The 20,648-nt window shown below is 41.6% G+C and overlaps 2 protein-coding genes across 2 annotated transcripts; both read left to right on the top strand.

The window, feature by feature from the left end:
• The first annotated feature begins 2,302 nt into the window (after nt 1–2,302).
• On the top strand, nt 2,303–3,615 carry LOC119420195 (diamine acetyltransferase 1). The gene is made up of 6 exons (XM_037687580.1): nt 2,303–2,514; nt 2,595–2,646; nt 2,736–2,816; nt 2,895–2,996; nt 3,091–3,131; nt 3,221–3,615. The coding sequence occupies exons 1-6, from the start codon at nt 2,449–2,451 to the stop codon at nt 3,386–3,388; spliced, it is 510 nt and encodes a 169-aa protein (XP_037543508.1). The 5' UTR covers nt 2,303–2,448; the 3' UTR covers nt 3,389–3,615.
• A 4,555-nt stretch (nt 3,616–8,170) lies between these two features.
• On the top strand, nt 8,171–20,535 carry LOC119420696 (zinc finger X-chromosomal protein). Its single transcript, XM_037688124.1, has 7 exons — nt 8,171–8,436; nt 11,427–11,523; nt 11,708–12,025; nt 15,104–15,253; nt 15,863–15,991; nt 17,602–17,745; nt 18,745–20,535. The coding sequence occupies exons 2-7, from the start codon at nt 11,457–11,459 to the stop codon at nt 20,046–20,048; spliced, it is 2,112 nt and encodes a 703-aa protein (XP_037544052.1). The 5' UTR covers nt 8,171–8,436; nt 11,427–11,456; the 3' UTR covers nt 20,049–20,535.
• Nucleotides 20,536–20,648: the final 113 nt, after the last annotated feature.

Raw genomic sequence — 20,648 nt, 5'->3', positions numbered from 1 at the left:
TGAGTCCTCGAGGCTCAATGGGATTTACCTGTCTAAATAAAGGTTGATTTTTCATCCATCATCTTCCGCTTGTTCTGAAGTCGTGTCGCGGAGGCAGCAACTTGAGCAGGGAGGTCCACACATCTCTTTCCACAGCCGCCTCTTCTGCACGTCCTGGGTCTTCCTTGGGGTCTCCTCCCAGTCAGACACGCTTGAAGCACAGGTGCCCAGAAAGCAAATGATCCAACACCACCAGGTGTTGATCAGTCGACAGCTCCGCTCTCTTCACCTGAATGTCCAAAGCAAACGGCCACATGACGGATCAGATGACGACTACAAAGTCTCGTTGATCTGTGACAGAGAGTGTCCTGGTGCTATGTGCACGTATGGACGTTATAAGAGCCAAAAGTGAATATGTTTCATTATTATGGTGGCACAGTTGTTCAGATTTGTCCAACCCTTCAGGCTCTGTTTGATGGATGGCAAAAGTTCATCATGTTAGTTTTAAAAGTGCAAAACACTAGTTTGACTCCACGTGGCTCATTGGAGACGCGTCACAGAGCAAAACCTACTCAGCCGGCAGCGGCTTTATTTTGTGGCTCAACGTCGCTACAGACATCTTTGTTTGAACATGGTGTTGACGGACAAACTGCGACTAGCACACAAGTTTTAACACGTTACTGTTGTAAAAGAGAGGTCCCCAGCTTCAAATCGTTGAATTACCTGCTCAGATTGTCGTCAAGCTCAGCACGAGTTTGTCAATGGCTCCTTCAGTCAGGGGAACATCTAAAACGTGCAGGACTGTGGGCCACGAGGATCAGAGTTGTGGACCTCTGCAGCTAAAATCTATTCTGAACCGATTTTAATGAAACTCATTCAGTTCACAACTTTTGGAGTCGTCTCCATTTCTGATGGTCGTAGCAGCTAATCGACCTTATCGAACACAAACGTAAAAAATATTAGCTATTTCTGCAGATACTGAGGTCGAATTGAGTAGAGCATCTGAGAGTCGAACACATAATTAACGTGCTTAAAGAACTTTAATTTTAGTGTGTGTTTATTTAAAGTGTGTTACTTTAATTTGCTTGAACAGACTTCTTTTCCAAAGGCCCCATCACTTTAAAAACTAAATGTGAAGTCAGATACTTGTTACCAGTAATAGACTCCATAAATCACAGTGTGATCGATTTCTACGGAGAGCAGCCACGGCTGTAATGTCTGCACATCACGTTGAGTAATGTAGGACAACTTGACCTGAAGGCTGAGATGAGTTTGGATAAGAACGTGCTCTGAGGTTGAACTGCAAGTTGTCATAAAACTGGAACAGGAAACAAAGTGTTGCGATGTGACAATGAAGATATTCATGTGGAAACTTTACAAGGCAAATCTATACAGGAGCGATAACGACGAAAACAAGACACTTAAAGAATCGGTGCACTTTGACCCGTTTAGATGAGCGACCTATCGTTCCACTGCCCATCTTTATTATGACGAGGACAGCGATTCGTCATCGGTCTGCCTTGTGCTGCAAATTGCTGCAAGGAATCTTGTAAGTGGAGTTTGAAAGTAAGAAAAAGACTGAATGTCAAAAATGAAGACCCTTAACTGAAGAAAATTTTGCTTCTGTGCAAATCACCTGAATTCAAATGCAAGATATGAGTCTACGAAACACTTAATTCATCAACTGCTCTTTTCTAACAAATAATCTGTTTTAATCCACTGGTTTATTAATAATAGTCGACTGATTTTCAAAGGCTTGATTTCAGCAAGTGGTTAGAGTTTAATGAAACTTTCAGGAACAGATTAACCTTTGGAGTCAGACCCATTAAAGATGGCTGCCACGGCCAACTGATCTAAAAAAAAAAAAGGCTACACTGTTCAGTTGGATATAGTTAACAAGGGAATATTCACATAATGAGCTAAAAACCTGTAGTTGCGAGCATCTTGCAACATTCATGAAACTATGTAAAGAGTTGCTTGCAAGGTTTGATCCAAACGACTAAAAATCAATGTGATTTAGTTTAAACTCTAACATGAAAGGTGGCGGGTGATATGCATTCCTTAAGGCATTGTTATACATTTAATTTATAAGCGTTACATTTGTTTATAACTAGATTTAATGATACCACTGTCACAAGCACCTTTCATGTTTTTTCAAAGATCTGGTTAATATTTATCTCATGATCAACATTCAAATGAAGTACAGTATCTCAGAGATAAGCAGCTAACATTATGAGACGAACAGGATGTATGCCCATATATGGACGCCCAGCCTCCTCTGAGGATGCATATAAACGGATGCTGCAGCAGCCGCTGTATGACTCTTCGCCTGGCTGATTTGTGCATGCTGGTTTCTTTCATTCTTTTTGCCGGGGGGTGAACTCCTGAGGAGCGGATGAAGAAACAAATTTTGCTGCTTTTCGCATTCAGAGGACAATTGAGCAACGGAAAAAAGGGCAAAAAGAGGAAATGTCCAACATTATATTACGGCCGGCTGAACCAAAGGATGTATCCGATATCTTGCGACTCATAAAGGTAACCCAGATACTGCTGGTATATTTTATTTTTGTTGTAAATATGGTTAATTTCAGTAGTTTTTTTTGTTTGGACTTTAGGAACTTGCTAAGTTTGAAGAGATGGAGGAGAAGGTCATGCTCACGGAGAAAGGTGCTGCTTTCTGTTTAAAGAGATTTCTCTCTTTTAAAAATTGTTTTATCTTCTTGAAGTTTTAAAATAAGCGTCCCATTCTTATTTAGAGCTGCTCGAGGATGGTTTTGGTGATCACCCGTTCTATCACTGCTTGGTTGCTGAAGTCCCAAAGGAGCAGAGGTCGGAAGGTAAAAACCTGTCCTAAAAAAAAGCAGAACAAAGTTACATTTTTTTAATGAACCTAACTCAAGGTGCACATTTCTCAGGGTATTCTGTGATCGGCTTTGCGATGTACTACTTCACCTACGACCCTTGGATCGGAAAGCTTCTCTACCTGGAGGACTTCTATGTGATGCAGGAGTTTCGAGGTGAGGGTGCTCAAAAAGTTCCACTGCGGTGCTAAACTGTAATGATTAACAGATCACTGACCTGACCTGCTGGAACTGTTTAATGTTTCACCAGGTCTTGGCGTTGGCTCTCAGATCCTGAAGGTGCTGAGCGAGGTAAAGCCACCTGTGCGTTCGGTGTCTCAGCTGCATTTCGTGCTCTGATCATCTCATAATCTTTGGATTTTTCTGTCCCCTCCTCTCAGACCGCAGCGAAGACCCGCTGCAGCAGCATGCATTTCATCGTAGCAGAAAACAACAAGAAGTCCATCGAGTTCTACAAGAGGAGGGGGGCGGCTGATCTGTCCTCGCAGGAGGGCTGGCGTCTTTTTGCGATTGGAAAGGAGGGTCTGCTGAAAATGGCCAACAAATAAGAGTTTACTGATCTGCACAGTGTTTTGGTGAAAGCAACAACGATGTTCTGTCTGTTTGGAGATTTTGCACAGTTTTATTACGCCTGTTTAGCAGTTATCTTTGATAATGAACAACTCCTGCAACATTAGCTTATGTAAAATAAAAACACACACTGAGCTCACAGATTAACTTGGGATTATTAAAGTATACTGCTGCCAAGTACTGTTTTATTTTAATATATACTTAAAGAGGCTGTAATAATAAAAACAGCTGTAATTATCTTTGTATTTTTTAACAATATTCTGTAAATTTAGAGGTATTTGCAATGAAAATATAGTTGAAAAATCCAGAAATGAAATTAAAACGTGTTTTTTGCACTGAAAGTGTAAAAGATGAAATGAATGAATGCTCTCATAAAAATGTATCATGCTAATAATAGTAGCACATCATGCAACAGAATGGTTGTAAACAATATTAGTGTAATGTTGAGTTTGGTTTAAAATAAAATAAAAATCTTCCATCCATCCCTCCATTATCTTGTGACACCATGGACAGGTCTCTTGTCCATCACAGGGACAAATGAGAACTATTCACACTGGCACACCTAGGGACAAAGGGAAGTGGCAAAAACTTTTTTCTCTCTTTACATGAATCAATCAAGACAAATATCCACAAGTATTAACAATCATTGCATATTTTTAGTTTTGCAATGTCCCCTCCAACAAACTTGAAGTGGGTCATGGGCCACCAGTTCATAAACAGTTGTAGCAGGTTGAATAAAAGTAGGATATTTGTTAATTTTCTTGCTGTTTTTTCTGCTTGTAAAGTTAATATAACTAGTTCTATGTCTTTATTTCACTCTTCATATGGATTTAAATGGTGTTTTTGAAAAAATCCAGACTGGTGTTAAAAACACACCATTGCACAGAAACAGCTATTGTAAAAGTTTTCAATGATTTGCTTTTATCTTTAGGATGTTCTGTTATCTAAATATGGTTTGATCACAGTGTTCTTCTTTCAGACCTTGACTCATGCATCATTATTAAAGCCTTGAACGATACCTGGCAGAGAAGAGTTTCTCTTTCTGTAGCTGTGGTGTACCTCAAGGCTCCATTTTTGGTCCCATCCTGTTCTCATTATTGCTCGATGCCGAAGGCCAAAGCAATTTTGTCACTGAGTGCGTATGTGTTCTTGTCATTACTAAAATATCTGAAGAACCAATGGACGGATACAAACATCTGCAGAAAGTAATCTTTGAATGTAAGTCTACAACTGATTATCTTTTGGAGTCACCCGGAGATGGCCGCCACAGTCAAATGATAAAAAAATTTTTAAAAAACCCAGACATATAAAAATGCCAATTTAAAAATGGCTCGGTCACAAAATGGGGCCAAAATTAAAAACTAGGTTCAAACCAAAGGCCAATTTCAATCAAGACATTACCTCAAGCTACCATCCATCCATTATCTTTACTCGCTTTTTCCTTTTCAGGTCATGGGAGTCAATGGTGGGCAGCACAGTGGCGCAACTGGTAGAGCTGCCTCTCAGCGAGCAGGTCCCTGGTTCAAATCCTGGTCCAGGGGCCCTTCTGGGTGGAGTTTGCATGTTCTCTCCGTGCATGCGTGGGTTTTCTCCGTGTACTCCGGTTTCCTCCCACAGACCAAAAACATGCATGTTAGACTGATTGGTAACTCTAAATTGTCCCTAGGTGTGAGTGAGAGAGTGAACGGTTGTTTGTCTCCATGTGTCCCTGTGATGGACTTGCGACCCGTCCTGGGTGTACCTCGCCCTTCGCACAGTGACTGCTGGACATGGGCACCGGCGACCTCCGTGACACAAAATGGAAGAAGCGGACACCCTGGGCAAGTCTCCAGTCCATCACAGGGACACACAGAGATAAACAAGACAAACAACCATTCACTCTCTCACTCAAGTCAGTTATGCAAACTTTTTTTCTTGGTTGCAGATTCATTTTGATGTTCATTGTTGCTCTTTCCACATCAAAATCAAAGATTACAGAAAAAATCAAACACATTGTTTGACTTCAGTGTTGACCAACTTCCCTAATATTAAGTGTATCACGAGAGTGAGTACACCCCTCACATTCCTGCAGATGTTTAAGTATATCTTTTCACGGGACAACTTTGACAAAATGACACATTGACACAATGAAAAGTAGTCTGTGTGCAGCTTCTATAACAGTGTAAATTTATTCTTCCCTCAAAACAACTCAATATACAGCCATTAATGTTTAAACCACCAGCAACAAAAGTGAGTACACCCCTTAGTGAAAGTTCCTGAAGTGTCGATATTTTGTGTGGCCACCATTATTTACCAGAGCTGCCTTAACTCTCCTGGGCTTGGAGTTTACCAGCGCTTCACTGGTTGCCACTGGAATGCTTTTCCACTCCTCCATGACGGAGCTGGTGGATATTCGAGACTTTGCACTCCTCCACCTTCCGCTTGACGATGCCCCAAAGATGTTCTATCGGGTTTAGGTCTGGAGACATGCTTGGCCAGTCCATCACCTTTACCCTCAGCCTCTTCAATAAAGCAGTGGTCGTCTTAGAGACGTGTTTGGGAACATTATCATGCTGGAACATGATGGGAGGGGATCATGCTCTGCTTCAGTATTTCACAGTACATATTGGAGTTCATGTGTCCCTCAGTGAAATGTAACTCCCCAGCACCTGCTGCACTCATGCAGCCCCAGACCATGGCATTCCCACCACCATGCTTGATTGTAGGCATCACATACTTATCTTTGTACTCCTCACCTGACTGCCGCCACACATGCTTGAGACCATCTGAACCAAACAAATTAATCTTTGTCTCATCAGACCATAGGACATGGTTCCAGTAATCCATGTCCTTTGTTGACACGTCTTCAGCAAACTGTTTGTGGACTTTCTTGTGTACAGACTTCAGAAGAGGCTTCCTTCTGGGATGATGGCCATGAAGACCATTTTGATGTAGTGAGCGGCGTATGGTCTGAGCACTGACAGGCTGACCCCCACCTCTGACAGCACTCCTGCACCTATCTTTCAAAGACAGCATTTGGATGTGACGCTGAGCACGTGCACTCAGCTTCTTTGGACGACCAACGCGAGGTCTGTTCTGAGTGGACCCACTGCTGGATGATCTTGGCCACTGTGCTGCAGCTCAGTTTCAGGGTGTTGGCAGTCCTCTTGTAGCCTTGGCCATCTTCATGTAGCGCAACAATTCGTCTTTTAAGATCCTCAGGGAGTTCTTTGCCATGAGGTGCCATGTTGGAACTTTCAGTGACCAGTATGAGAGAGTGCGAGAGCTGTACTACAGAAATGAACACACCGGCTCCCTATGCACACCTGAGACCTAACACTAACGAGACACATCGGCTTTTAACTGGTACACGTAGGTCTGAGCACATCACACCTGTTCTGTCCTCCCTTCACTGGCTTCCTGTGCGATCCAGAATCGACTTCAAGATTCTCCTCCTGACATATAAGTGCCTAAATGGCCTCGCACCCCTCTACCTCTCCGAGCTCCTGGAACCATATGTTCCGTCTCGGGCCCTGAGATCATCAGACCAGCTTCTTTTGGTCGTTCCAAAATCACGCCTGAAGCTCCGAGGGGATCGAGCTTTTTCAGTCAGAGGTCCCAACCTGTGGAACAACCTGCCCCTCAACATCAGGCAGGCCTCCTCCCTCCTGATGTTCAAATCCCTCCTTAAAACGCACCTGTTTGCTCTGGCGTTTAATACGGTGTGAGTTAGTTTATTTTGTTCTGTGTACCTCATTTTAAATTCTGTTGTTTTATGATTGACGTTTATTTTTACTGCTTGTTTTTCCTTAGTGTGATCATTAGTGTGTGTTATTGCTCCAGTAATTTTAATTCTGTATGATGTTTTTGTTTTGCTGCCTATGTTTTGCTACATTTCTGTTAAGCACTTTGATAACAGTTTATCTGTTTTAAATTGTGCTCTACAAATAAAGATGACTTGACTTGACTTGACATGACATTTTGGACGGAAAATGGCAAGCAGTGCTAAATTTGGACATTTAGAGGTGTAGTCTCTTAGGGGTGTACTCACTTTTGTTGCCGGTGGTTTAGACATTAATTAGACATTAATGGGTGTATATTGAGTTATTTTGAGGGAAGAATAAATTTATATTGCTATATAAGCTGCACACAGACCATTTTTCATTGTTTCAAAGTGTCATTTAGTCAGTGTTGTCCCATGAAAAGATGTACTTAAATATCTGCAGGAATGTGAGGGGTGTACTCACTTTTGTGACACACTGTGTATATTATATTGTTTCATACTTTATATTTTTGGTATTTTGGGTGTAACTGGGACCTTGAGTACACAGTTTTGTTCCACGTATGTGATGCAAATGACAATAAAATCACCTTGAGCCTTAATAGTCTGAACTAAATGAAGTATACTAGATTTATGACTGGAAAAAAAATAAAAAATTTTTACAATTTGACTTTTTTTTTTTTTAAATATCTTGAGGGCCAGATAAAATGTAAAACGCCCAGATTTGGCCCTGGGGCCTTCAGTTTGACGCATGTAAAAGTTATGAAGTTCTCGCAAAAGTATGAACAAAGCAGTTCGTTTGTGCAGTTAGTTTAAATTACTCATCTGTTTCGCCTTAATCTAGTGATTTAATGTCGTTTTGCGTTGCAGCAGCCCGTGGATGCAAACGGACAAGAATGAATGTCCCGGAGGTTCGGCTCGGTCTTCTGGCCTGTTTGGCGGCCGCCCGTCGGCTCATTTCCACCTGAACTCTTCCGCGGTTTCCTGCCTCTGTCGGGCTGTGACGTGTCGCGCTGACGGCGGCCTCGGAGCTGCGGGAGAAGCGGGGGGCTGTAGTAGCATGACAAGATCTGGCTGCAGACGTCCTGCTTCGTTTTTCAGCGGTGTGCCGCTCCGGAATCAGCCCCCTAACCCCTCCTTCTCCGCTCGTCTCTGGCCCGCCCAAATAACACCAAATTCCCGACTGAATCCTGCCCGAGTCTGGGGGAACTGGGCGGCCTGGGAAGCCGTGGAGCGGTCCGAGGCCATCCCTGCAGCATAAATCTGGTACGCGGGTGTTTTTGTGCTCATTTCTCGCCAGTTGTCGGAGCTGCGTGCTCGCCTGCCTGCATTCGTGTTAGTTGGTGTTTATTTGCATTTTCCCTTTTATTTAAATTCTTTATTGTGGCGGAGAGGCCGCTCAGGGCTGGGCCTTTTCTGGCCTTTTTTCTTCTCAGGCCATGATCGGTAAAACTCAGGCCGATGTTGTTAGCTAGCCCACGGAAGAGCATGTCTTGTTTGTAATCGTGTTTTTTTTTTTTTTCGTCATTGGTTGTTGTTGTCTCGAGCCGTGAACGAGCTATATAGACATCGTTTGTATCACAATACGCAGTTCTTTGTTTTCAAGGAGCATTTTATTAAATGTTAAAATTAGCATTTGCTCAAACACAAAGCTAACAAAATGGCGGACGCTGGTGTGATGAAAACTGGCTGCAATAAAAGGGGAGCGTTAGCTCTGATGCTAGCAGCTTAATTCAGCTAAGTCGTTATGCAAATAACGCACATTTGCACACTCTCCTTTATGTTTTTGATCGTACGGTTTGTTTGTGGACTTGGGAGTTATTTTCTAAGCTGCGAGTTTGGCTGTAACATTTTGTACTCGTGTGAAATCAGTGCTAATGTTGAGCCGTCATTCATTTCTCTGGTGTCTGCATGGCGCTGGTTCCACACAAAAACCAGCGCAAATTAATCCGATCACTCTAACGAGATTTAATGTGAATAACTGGCATCTTTGAGCAGACTTATGCTCGGTGGTCCGCAGCATCTCCTTTTTCCCACCTAGAGGTGGGGGATGGTACACCAGTGGAAATTAAATGGCACCTCGGCTGCAGCGGTTTTTTGTTTACATGTCAGCATCCTTCCAGTTCCTGTCACTTTTGTCTCACCTTTTATCCTCGCATTGAAAAGCAAGGCCAGTTTGGCTTTGTGTGTTATTTTCCTTTGGGAGAAATCTTGTTTTATTTTGGTCACTGAAGTAGTGATGAGAACATGATGGCATTCATTAGCTTACCTCTGCTACAGACACAAGCTATTGTAAAACCCATGCTTTACAGTAAAGCATGATAAATAAGAGTCAGATCTCACAGCTTTCTTGGTGAAAAACATAAATGGGAAGTTGTTTGTAAATGTTCATAGAAATACAGCTCTTTGGATATACTTATAACACATTTTAAATAAATAAAAAATGCACCAGAACATATTATTAAGTCAGAGTAATGTTTGATTTAGTGACTCAGCAATGTGTGATAAGAACCAAGGGCCTTTAGTTTGAAGACATGTTTCAGTACCTGCCAGGGCAGACTGCTTTTTTTGAGACATAAGAGAGTGAGAAAGATATTGTCCAATTAAAATTATTTAAAGAAAACGTTGCACCACATTTGCGTTACACCGAAACCTTACTGCTGCAATAAAAATGTAATTCACAATTAATTATAGTTTGCTCTCCGGTTGTTTCGTAACCTGATTAATAAAATACGAAACTGTTTGGTCCAGAAAGTTCACAGTGGTGGTGTTGCAACTATGAGAGTTTGATCATCTTGAGCCAAAATACCACAGTTTTGTAATAAAGTAATAAAAAAACATTTTAAAATATGTTTACCGGTATTTGCTTTTATATAAAAATTACTACTTCTGGTTAAATAATATATTGCTTTAAAAAGGTTATATTTTAGTTGTGAAATCATAAAATCTAATATATTTAATTATAGTTAATTGAGTTTTAATGTGCCCATATAAAAGTGAACACAAGTGAATATGCTGCTCCACAAAATCAACACGAGTCAAAAACTACAAGACCATATCTATTTGTTTATAATTGTAAAAAATAATAGTATTTAATGCACAAACTATTACTTCTGGGTTTTGTAAAGTAACGAGGAGTCTGAAAAGCTAACAATAATAATAATAAGCTGGGTTATCAGCCTCTGGCTTTATATTACCTGCTTATATGCTAACTGTTATAGCTTGTTACAAACATTAGTTTCAAAATGAGCATGGTTAATCTGAAGACAAGCCATGACAGTCTGAGTTATACAATACTGATCAAATTTACCCAAGGTATATTTACCCAAGGACGTCTTTTTTTTTTTTAAGAATTATAAAAGTTCAGGTGAATATTGTCACAACTGCAGCTTGAAGCAACATGTCTGATCACTAAGAAGGGAAACACAGAAAAACACCCCGTCTTTGTCTGATTTTTATGCATTTAAACCACAGGGAGCAGTATTACGGAACAAATGAGTAGTATTGATGCTGTGTCTTATTACTACCACTGTGGCATGCATGGACACCAATTTTGTCTCCTCCTTAGTTGCAACCAAATTCACAATATCATCGTTAATGGATGTTTTATCAGTGTATTAAATAATACAAGCAGAGTAGCTCAAGATAAACAGTTTGCAGGATTGATTCTCTCAGTTCAGTAAACCGAAGCAAAGAGTGTAATCTAGTCTGGAGGCATCATTACAAGCATCAGCCTAACATCACTGTGAAAAGTGATGTGACTTGTGTTACTTTAATCAATCATATGTTAGAAGTGGCTGAACCTACCTTGTAGTTTGCACTAACATAAAACCATATGTGATTATGATTGTTTCATGTAAGATCAGTGGTCTAATATAGGATTGTCTGATGAACGTTTTACACTTTTCTCAAATAAGAAGCTCCTAGGGTACATCTTGAAAGCAAATCCACCGGTTAGACACACATCTGTATTGTGATGCGTCAAAGTCATGCAGATCACATTAGTGACCTTGGATTTGTGATGTTTGCTTGGGTGCAGATTTATCACTCAGCATTAACACTGTGATGTTTTTAGAACAACTTTCGGCAAATAAACATGTGCCGTGTCGTGTATGAGTAATTTAATTTGCTTGACCTAAAGTGAGTTGATCCAGTCTTAAACATCTCAAAGTAATTTCCATTTCAAGGTTGTTCATAATTTTTTCTCACCCTTCTAGTATTTTTGGTTATGGCGTAATGTTTTATCTCTCTTTCAGCTCTCCAGTAACAAATGCAGTGCGAGGACAATGGATGAGGATGTCACCAGGCTGTCGATACATTCTGGAGAGCCTAAAATAATAATACACGGATCGGGTAATGAACCATTCTTGTGTTAACTACAGTTCTAATTGATCCAGGTGTTGTGTGATTGTTTTTGTCACATAGTTTTTTTTATTTTTTTTACATCAGATTATGAATAAAAATCTAATAAAATGTGAAGAGTTGCCTAAAGTAAGACTGGCTGTTATCTAGTTAACCCACAATCTGCCTATTCCAGATGACGGTGGAGCCGGCGGGCAGGAGTTTGTTGTCGAGCTTCAAGAAACTGTGTTGGTTTCAGAAGGAGAGGGTGAAGGCATGGCAGTGCACAGGTTTGCCCCCGATGAGCTGGTCATCCAGGATGCTGTTGAGGATGTGGTGTCTGAATATGTGCACGGCGATGATGACGATGAAGATGTTGCTGTAGAAACCTGTGTGATGGCTCTGGAGGGTGAGGAGGAAGGTGTTGCCATGGGAGACATCCCGGAAGATGGACTGGATCCAGAGCAGCAGGATGATGACCAAGACGGCTGTGGAGATTATCTAATGATATCCTGTAAGTTCTCTGCTCTGTACTTTGGACTGTCATCCTGAAGGGGTCAGATTATTATGCAGTATTATATGTTTAAAAAATAATTTTCTCGAACAAGTGCTTTTCTGCACATTAATTTATTGTAAATTAAAAAAAGTTGTACACAGTAGCCATAATGCTAAGTTCATGGCAAAAACCATTCCTGTTTTTAGTGTGTTGAATCACTTTATAGCTGCTTTAGTTTAGTTTTTTATATAATTTCTTCCATTTACTTTATTATTTTATATGCTTCTTTTATGATTGTCTCTTGTTGTTTGTATCTCATCTGTGTTCTTTGTTTAAAACAGGTCTCTCTTTCAAATGAGTCCTCATGGCTCAATGAGACTAACCTGTATAAATAAAGGTTGAATTAATAATGTTATCTTTGATTATTCAACCACATCCAGTCTTTTGTTAAACATTTTTCCAATCAGTACCTTTGTTTTTATAGGGATCTTCGATTACTTACACATATTGGCCCTAATATGTTTTTATTTCTTTGTTCTACTAAAAAGTTGTTGTTTGTGACACGTGAAAACTCCTAATTACTTAAAAAAATAAAATTAATTCAACCTTTATTTAGACAGGTTAATCCCATTGATCCTCGAGGACTTGTTTACAAGAGAGACCTGATTATATATGTTTGTAACATTATTTTTTGTACTAAAGATGTCTCCATTATTTTACCGGTGCAATGCATTCTGCGACAATGACGTACATCAGTTATAGGCGAGACTAAAACACAAGGAGTCGAGGCTAAAACGTTATAACGTGACAATAAAGTTATATTTTGTATTAGTCCTTATGCACAATATATGGGTCGAAACAAACTGGAGCTAACGTCATATATTAGCACTGGATCAAATGCTATTAGTTCTTCAGCTAATGCCTTAAAAATTAGCCCTGGAGCTAATCCTATTAGCTCGAATTAATTCATAGTTCATTTTTTTCTGCAGTTAGGTTTTTTTCTATACAGTTTGTGAGTGGATGTTTTTTATGGTGCATGCAGCTTATAGGCATGATTAATTTACAGAAAGTTAAACTTGAAAAAAGTCTATTTTCAATTATAATTGCTAAGGGTGTAACGGTACGCTAAAATCACATTTCGGTTCAGTTTCAAGGAGGGTTCGGTTCATTTTCGGTACAAAAATAGACTAAACAAAGACTTACAAAACGTTTATTTTGAAAATATGCCAAGTAAACAATATGTTTGTATAAAAATAAATGGTGATCCATTTGGATGATATTTTAAATTAACGGCACTCTTTACAATAAATAAACTATACTAACAATAATGAAAATCTTAATAAATACAATAACAGTCAGAACCAGAACAATAAGCAGCAACAGTTTACAATATAAATAATCAAGTTTTAAGTTTTTGGCCAAAAAGACCAACTGGTCCACATTTTCTGCCAAAAGCTCAGATCTAGTCGCAGTGAATATCTCCAGCGCTGGAGGAAACCTCTCACTAACAGTAGCAGCAATAAAGAGGTAGAGCTTTGCTAATTTTGCAGTGTGGCTGGATTTGGCCTCATTATTAGTCACAACCTGTTGGACCTGGTCCCACAGGTGGGACAGGTCCCTGGAAGAGTTCAGAGTTCACTCATCACAGATTCTTAGCTGGAGGTGACCTCTGGTGGATTTCCCTGAACAGGAAGACTCCACTGCTATCTCTGTCCCAGACTGGAAGTAAAACACAAATGGGTAAAAAAAAAAAAGAGTTCATAAGATTATAATAAAAAAAATAATAAAAAAAAGTTAAATAGATAGTAATAATAAAATAACAATACCGCTTCTTGAACGGCCATCATTTCTGTTAAGAGGTGGTTGGAGCTCTCGCTCTTCATCATCATCAGGGCAGGACTTTCATCTGGTCCAGGGCTTGTTGACGATATCAGTTTTAGCTTTTTCATAAAGTGCTGCTACAACTTTTTGGCTGAAGTGTTGATGTGACGTGATGTCGTAGCGGGGCTCAATAACTTTAAAGCGGCGCATCAACAACATTCGGACGTAGATCCAGAGCTTTAAAAGCTCCTACAGCTTGTGTTATTGCTCTGGACCGATCTGAATTACCTGATAACGGTTGTTTAAATGCTGCTGTTATTTGTCTGCAACAAGCTGCTTTTCTGTAGAAGAGACGTTCACGTTCGGATGATGTCGTTTCAAGAGTTAGACGTGTTGCTGCTGCAGATCCACTCTCCGTGAAACTACGTCGACACACAGCTTTGGATTTGTTCACTTGTCTGTTGACAAGAAAGACATAACGTTCCCAAACAGGAGACCGCAACGACATGCTAGGCTGCTAATTCTACGCGTGCTTCAAGATAATAGTGCCGTGCTGAAACACGCTTAGGAATTTTAGTTCCGCGACGCATAACCTCTCGTTAATAAAATTTAATGAGTGAAAAAATAACCGAACGGTACGCACATGAACCGAACGCGCCGTACCGAAACGGTTTGGTACACCCACTTGTACCGTTACACCCCTAATAATTACATGACAAAACAGACTTTTGTAATGACAAATGAGTAGGAACCCTGCTTTTAGCCAATATGGCTTTGATACTGCGTTAAATTTAAGCCAAAACCAAAGTTATACCCGTGTTTTATAGCTCATGACCGTTCATCACATTGAAATCAACTTACTGTAATTATTTGAAATCTAAAATTTGGCTCATTTTTCCTTAGAAATTAATGGAGTAAATTATTATTACTTTTTTTTTTTGTTGTTGTTAAGTTTAGTACTAGAGGTTAGTTATTATGTTCATTCAGCAGCTCATTCTATCTAATGGGACCTGCAGTGACATGTCCTGGTCAATGTTGTATTCAACATCTTGTCTAACTACATGTGAACCACGGAGAACAGTGATCAAAATATCAACATATAAATAGCACTCTTGGTTTATTGATTGTCAAGCCAGTGTGTTGTGATAATTATATTTTTACACTCTTGATCAAATTTAATTTTCTAAACGAGAGGAAAAAATATCACAAAATGTATTCCTCTTGGTATTAGAGGCACATGTCTGTCGTCTCACTGCAGTGTGTTTCCCTCACTAGTGGATGAAGCTGGTAAAATGGTGTCTGAGGATGGAACGGAGGTGACGGTGGAAGGAGCTGTGGAGGATCAGGAGGTGGAGAAGGATGAAGATGGACAAGAGGTGATAAAGGTCTACATCTTCAAGGCTGATTCTGGAGAGGATGACATGGGTGAGAAGGCACACGCAGCTCACTAAAGGCAACTAAGTGACATAACTCGAAGAGTAAGATCGTTCCACCCATGTGGAAATGTACCCCAGGGTGAGCTGACCTCAGACAAACAACAAGATAGCTGTAATGGCGGTAGTGAAGCTCACGGTGTTACCCGAGGCATTTAATGAGGCATTTCTGCTTTATCAGCCAACATTAAGGTAAAGAAGTCATCGTTCCAGAATAAACTGTATTCACCTTCTAAACGCTCGGGGTAACACATGCCTGAATTGTATGTTCCACACTGACATCGGTTAACTTTTTTTTATTATTATTTTTCACGAAACCTCTAATCGCATAGCTTTTGTAATGCAAAACCTCAACAATGTTGTCAGAAGAAAAGGGGGTGCAGCTCCTTCATTTCACTTGGGGATAAATTGTGATTGCTGATTGGTCAGTTGCTGATAGACTTATTAACAGATGGCATCATGTCAATTACATCAGGGTTTATTTGCATAATAAACATATGCATTGCATTAAAGACAACAGTCCAACTTAGTGAAACCTGCAGTACGGTGGAAGTTCACTGAAGGCTTGTCATGGAGAATTAAAGATGGCTTCTTCCTGCAGGAGAATCGGTCGACATCAGTGATGGAGACGCAGAGAGTGTCGCTCTAACAGAGTCTACAGGCCAAGCGCTCAGAGAGAAGATGGTTTACATGTCTGTCGGGGATTCTCACCACAATCAAGGAAACCACGGTGAGTTTCCTACAGCTGAAGAGTGGAGGTAGCCATCATGAACAGATTTTTCTTCTGGTTTTCTTTGTGCTGAGCTCATCTACATGTGGTCCCAGCTGACTGAAAAGGCAACAATAGATTGTAGACGGTCATAAGTCATCGTACGACAGAGCGTCTTTAAGCAAGACCAGCTTTGTCAGACGTACAGTAATTATCGTATTTGTACGATCATTTTGCCCTCTGTACGATGAGCAGTCCACATTTCTTCACTTCAGTGCATGACAAAATTTAACAATACAATGTGCCACTGGCACATAAAGAGGTGGGGGAGTGATTCACACGTGCATGCCACTGCTGTTGACTGATCCACTGTGGGATGTAAATAATGTCTAAAACAAATCAGTGCACTAAAATAACAGCGTGAATCTTTCTGCCAATCCCACACACAGATAAAGGAGGAGTGTTGGAACTGTGACATTAAAAAAGAATTGGTAGAACAAAATATATATTTGTTGTTCTAAACATATTTACTGCAGTGCAATGTTTTGTCTATGTTGCATTTATGGTGGAGTTTGCATGTTCTCAACGTGCACGTGTGGGTTTTCTCCCGGAACTCCAGTTTCCTCCCACCGACCAAAAACATGCATGTTAGACTGATTGGTAACTCTAATTGTCCCTAAGTGTGAGTGAGAGTGAATGGTTGTTTGTCTCTGTGTCCCTGTGATGGACTGGAGACCTGTCCAGGGTGCCCCCGCCTCTCGTACAGTGATGGCTGGAAATGGGCACCAGTGACCCCGTGACCCGAAAAGAAAAAAGTGGTTAAAGATGATGGATGCATGGATGGATGGATGGATGGATGGATGGATGGACGCTTCACAACAAATTACCTGCTTAGACAGCTGGTGTTGCTGTTTGCAAATCATTGGTGCAAAAATGTCACTGAGTTGTGATCCTGAATGGAACTAAAGACGATCTGTATGGGAAGTGTTTAATTCATCAGAGGCGTTCAGTAGTGATGATGTTAATTTCTAGTATATAAGCAAAATAAATGTGAAATTATTTACGAGGCAGGACCCTGATCCATGATGGTTCAACAGCAGCCTGTAGAAGACGTCTGACTGATTACATTTTTTTTTTTCAAACGTTATTTATAACAACGAATAATACAGTAAACGAAATGAAAAAAGGGATATTGCACAAATAACCCTTTAAAATTAAAATAAATAAAATAACAGACATTGTGGTTGATACTGTGGGTTGTTCAGTGCAGGAGCGGCTCATCCTGACCTCCACGCCAGAGGAGGCACTGTTCTGTAGTCTTTGTCAACTGTTAGATTATGTACAGATAAAAGCACATTACATGCTATAATGTACATTGTTAAATATAATGTGTTTGAAAAGGAGATCATTCAGAGACACTTTAAAATGAAAACCGAGTGTGTACGATAACTTTATCTGAAAATACAATAAATTGAAGCTGCTGGTGTGATGCTTCAACATGCCTGTAGCCCGGGTGCTGCTAATGTCAGCACCAAAGGGATGCTGGAAGACTTCATCAGTCTTATCGTGCCATGGCTGAAGGTTTCGACCTGCTTGTTTCTGCTTTTTTAATAAACTTGTTCCATCATCAGGAGTAGACGATGGCGAGGGTTGTGAAAACCGGAACGGGGCTGCCAGCGCTCTGCTGCACATCGACGAGTCCGATGGGGTGGATGAAATCAACAGGCAGCGCACCAAGAACAGGAGGCGGTCGGAGCATCGACAGGTCCAGACAGGTGAGAGCACCACTGAGAAGAAGAGACTCGTGTTGCCTTTGACCTACGTCTGCATTTCACTGCTGCTGCCGCCGTTCTAATGAGACATGAACGTAATGAGCATTAGTTCCTCCAACCAGCAGCACCAGTGTGTCCACACCAGCTGCTTCCTCTTTGTTTGTTTCCACCTGTCTGCAAAGACTGGGCGTTATTGTCTGCTTTGTTACAGATGTTACACTTTTATCCATTTGTCTATCTAAAGGTTTTCTAAGCTGCTCTCACTTAAACCCTCACAGTCAAATTATTTATTTGTACTTTTTTAAGCAGGGATCAGTGAATCAACCTGTTAAGATACTGCCCAAAAATACACTGTACTTTGGAAGTGTGCTCTCATGTAAAAACATGCTCTTTATTTTATGCAAATAAATTAATAAATGTGATGAACACTTCCTTGATGGGCCCACTGATTCAGATGAGTGGAGGCTGCAACACCTGCTGAAGAAGTTTCCACTCTACTAAAGCTTTCACACATGAGCACATGCTCCGATACTAAGGTACTGTTATTGTCAGTGGAAAGGAGAAGCGTCAAGACAAACGGCTCCAAACTCGAAAGAGAAATTCACACAAAACAGATCAGAGCGGTTTTAATCAAACTTTGATTTCAACCTGAACAGGAGACTTTTGCTCTGCTCCAAGTAAACAGCACGTCAGACTTCAGTGGTTTAAGGTGCTTTACTCTGTGGTGCAGAGGTGACGAGGGTTCATGTATTTTGCTTCATGTTCCAGGTTTGTTTTTATTTATATAGATCGTCTTAATCTTACACAAATCTTAATTTGTATTGTTTGATGGGCACAAATTCAACTATAATAGAGCTGGAGTAAACTATAGAAAATGCTTATCCTTAAATGTAAATAATGTTTCAAAAACTAAAACGAAAAGGAAGACCATAGTAGTTTTTTTTTTGTTGTTAAAGAATAAAAAGGGCCTGTAGTGATTTCCTTCTCTCCTGTTCTCTCCAGCGATCATCATCGGTCCGTACGGCCAGCCGCTGACCGTGTACCCTTGCATGCTCTGTGGGAAGAAGTTCAAGTCGCGAGGTTTCCTAAAACGCCACACTAAGAATCATCACCAGGACGTCCTGACCAGGAAGAAGTACCAATGCACAGACTGTGACTTCACCACCAACAAAAAAGCCAGCCTCCACAATCACATGGAAGTGCACGCGCTCAGCAGCAAGGCGCCGTTCGAGTGTGAAATGTGCGGTAAGGAGTTCCACCAGCAGGGGGCGCTGTTCTCCCACAGACTGCAGCACCACCACCGGGAGCCCAAAAGCCAGCCGCCTCCTCCACCCAACAAGATGCACAAATGCAAGTTCTGTAACTATGAAACTGCTGAGCAGGGTCTGCTCAACCGGCACTTATTAGCTGTTCACAGCAAAAGCTTCCCTCACATCTGCGTGGAGTGCGGGAAAGGTTTCCGGCATCCGTCAGAGTTGAAGAAACACATGCGCACGCACACGGGTGAAAAGCCGTACTCCTGCATGTACTGCGACTACAAGTCGGCCGACTCCTCCAACCTCAAAACGCACATCAAGACGAAGCATAGCAAGGAGATGCCGTACAAATGTGAGCGCTGTTTCCAGACCTTCGCCGAGGAAGAGGAGCTAATGCAGCACGGACTGACGCACGAGGAGAACAAGACGCACCATTGTGACCACTGTGACCACAAAAGTTCCAACTCCAGTGACCTGAAACGCCACATCATATCCGTTCACACCAAGGACTACCCGCACAAATGTGCCGTGTGCGGAAAAGGTTTCCACCGGCCGTCTGAACTGAAGAAGCACTCGGTGGCGCACCGCACCAAGAAGCTCCACCAGTGCCGGCACTGCAACTTCAAAATTGCAGACCCGTTTGTTCTCAGTCGCCACATCTTGTCTGTCCACACAAAAGAGCAGCAGGCCTCGCCTGAAAAGACAGAGACTAAGAGGACAGAGACGCACGCTCCTGTTGTAGCTCCTAAAAAGGCTGCAGCGAGCGCGTCGAGCGGTGCCGCCGGTCCGCCGGCTAGAGTCAGCGCCGCCAGCTTAGCTAGCAGCGTGACTGTAGTTATCGGCAAAGGACAGAAGGAGAGGAGAATCTACCAGTGCCAGTACTGCGACTACAGCACGGGGGACGCTTCAGGTTTCAAACGACACGTCATTTCTATTCACACGAAAGACTACCCTCACCGCTGCGAGATCTGTTCCAAAGGCTTCAGGCGGCCCTCGGAGAAGAACCAGCACATCATGCGCCACCACAAGGACGTGGTGCAGGTGGAGTGACTCTGACCGAGCCAGAAACTGTGCCACGCGGACGCCCGAGCGTCCCATCGCACCCCAGCTGTTGCACTCTCAGCACAGAAGCCACTCGGTGTGTGCTGCCCTTCAGTCCTCTGTTGTTTTTGCTCTTTTTCAATCCTCAACCGAATGTTTGCTCACAAACGGAATCACATGTACATAACATTACCCCCCCCCCCACACACACACCCCGCCTCCACAGGCTTGTGCTTTTAACTGCATGTCCCTTTGCAGGTGTCTGTGTGCATGGCAGATCTTGCAGGTGTCTTTTTGTAGATTCGGCAGGTAGCAATCAGTTCCCAATCACAACGGCCCGGACTATTTGTCTTCGATTTGAAATGTACTTTTCAAAAAGTTTTTCCATCATTTTGTTAAAATGATACCCAACAGAGGTATGGATTAGCATCCTGTTTAATAGCACTTGTAAAATTGATTTTATATGTGTGTGTGTGTGTGTGTGAGAGAGAGAGAGAGAGAGAGAGAGAGAGCGAGCGAGCGAGAGGGACAGAAACCCCCACTTGTACTTCCTGGTGCTTTGAGCCCATCTTCCTGTAACAAAGCAGCATTTTGAGCTTCGTTCATAAT

Source organism: Nematolebias whitei, chromosome 14 (assembly GCF_014905685.2).
Source record: "Nematolebias whitei isolate Nwh7 chromosome 14, NemWhi1, whole genome shotgun sequence".
NCBI classification, from domain to species: Eukaryota; Metazoa; Chordata; class Actinopteri; order Cyprinodontiformes; family Rivulidae; genus Nematolebias; species Nematolebias whitei.
This window is presented reverse-complemented; position numbering and strand designations above follow the sequence as displayed.

Coding starts and splice junctions, on each gene's coding strand:
- LOC119420195 (XM_037687580.1), top strand. CDS start 2,449: ATGTCCAACATTATATTACGGCCGGCTGAACCAAAGGATGTATCCGAT. Junction 2,647..2,735: donor GGTCATGCTCACGGAGAAAG/GTGCTGCTTTCT, acceptor ATTCTTATTTAG/AGCTGCTCGAGGATGGTTTT. Junction 2,997..3,090: donor TGTGATGCAGGAGTTTCGAG/GTGAGGGTGCTC, acceptor ATGTTTCACCAG/GTCTTGGCGTTGGCTCTCAG.
- LOC119420696 (XM_037688124.1), top strand. CDS start 11,457: ATGGATGAGGATGTCACCAGGCTGTCGATACATTCTGGAGAGCCTAAA. Junction 11,524..11,707: donor AATAATAATACACGGATCGG/GTAATGAACCAT, acceptor TGCCTATTCCAG/ATGACGGTGGAGCCGGCGGG. Junction 15,992..17,601: donor CCACAATCAAGGAAACCACG/GTGAGTTTCCTA, acceptor TTCCATCATCAG/GAGTAGACGATGGCGAGGGT.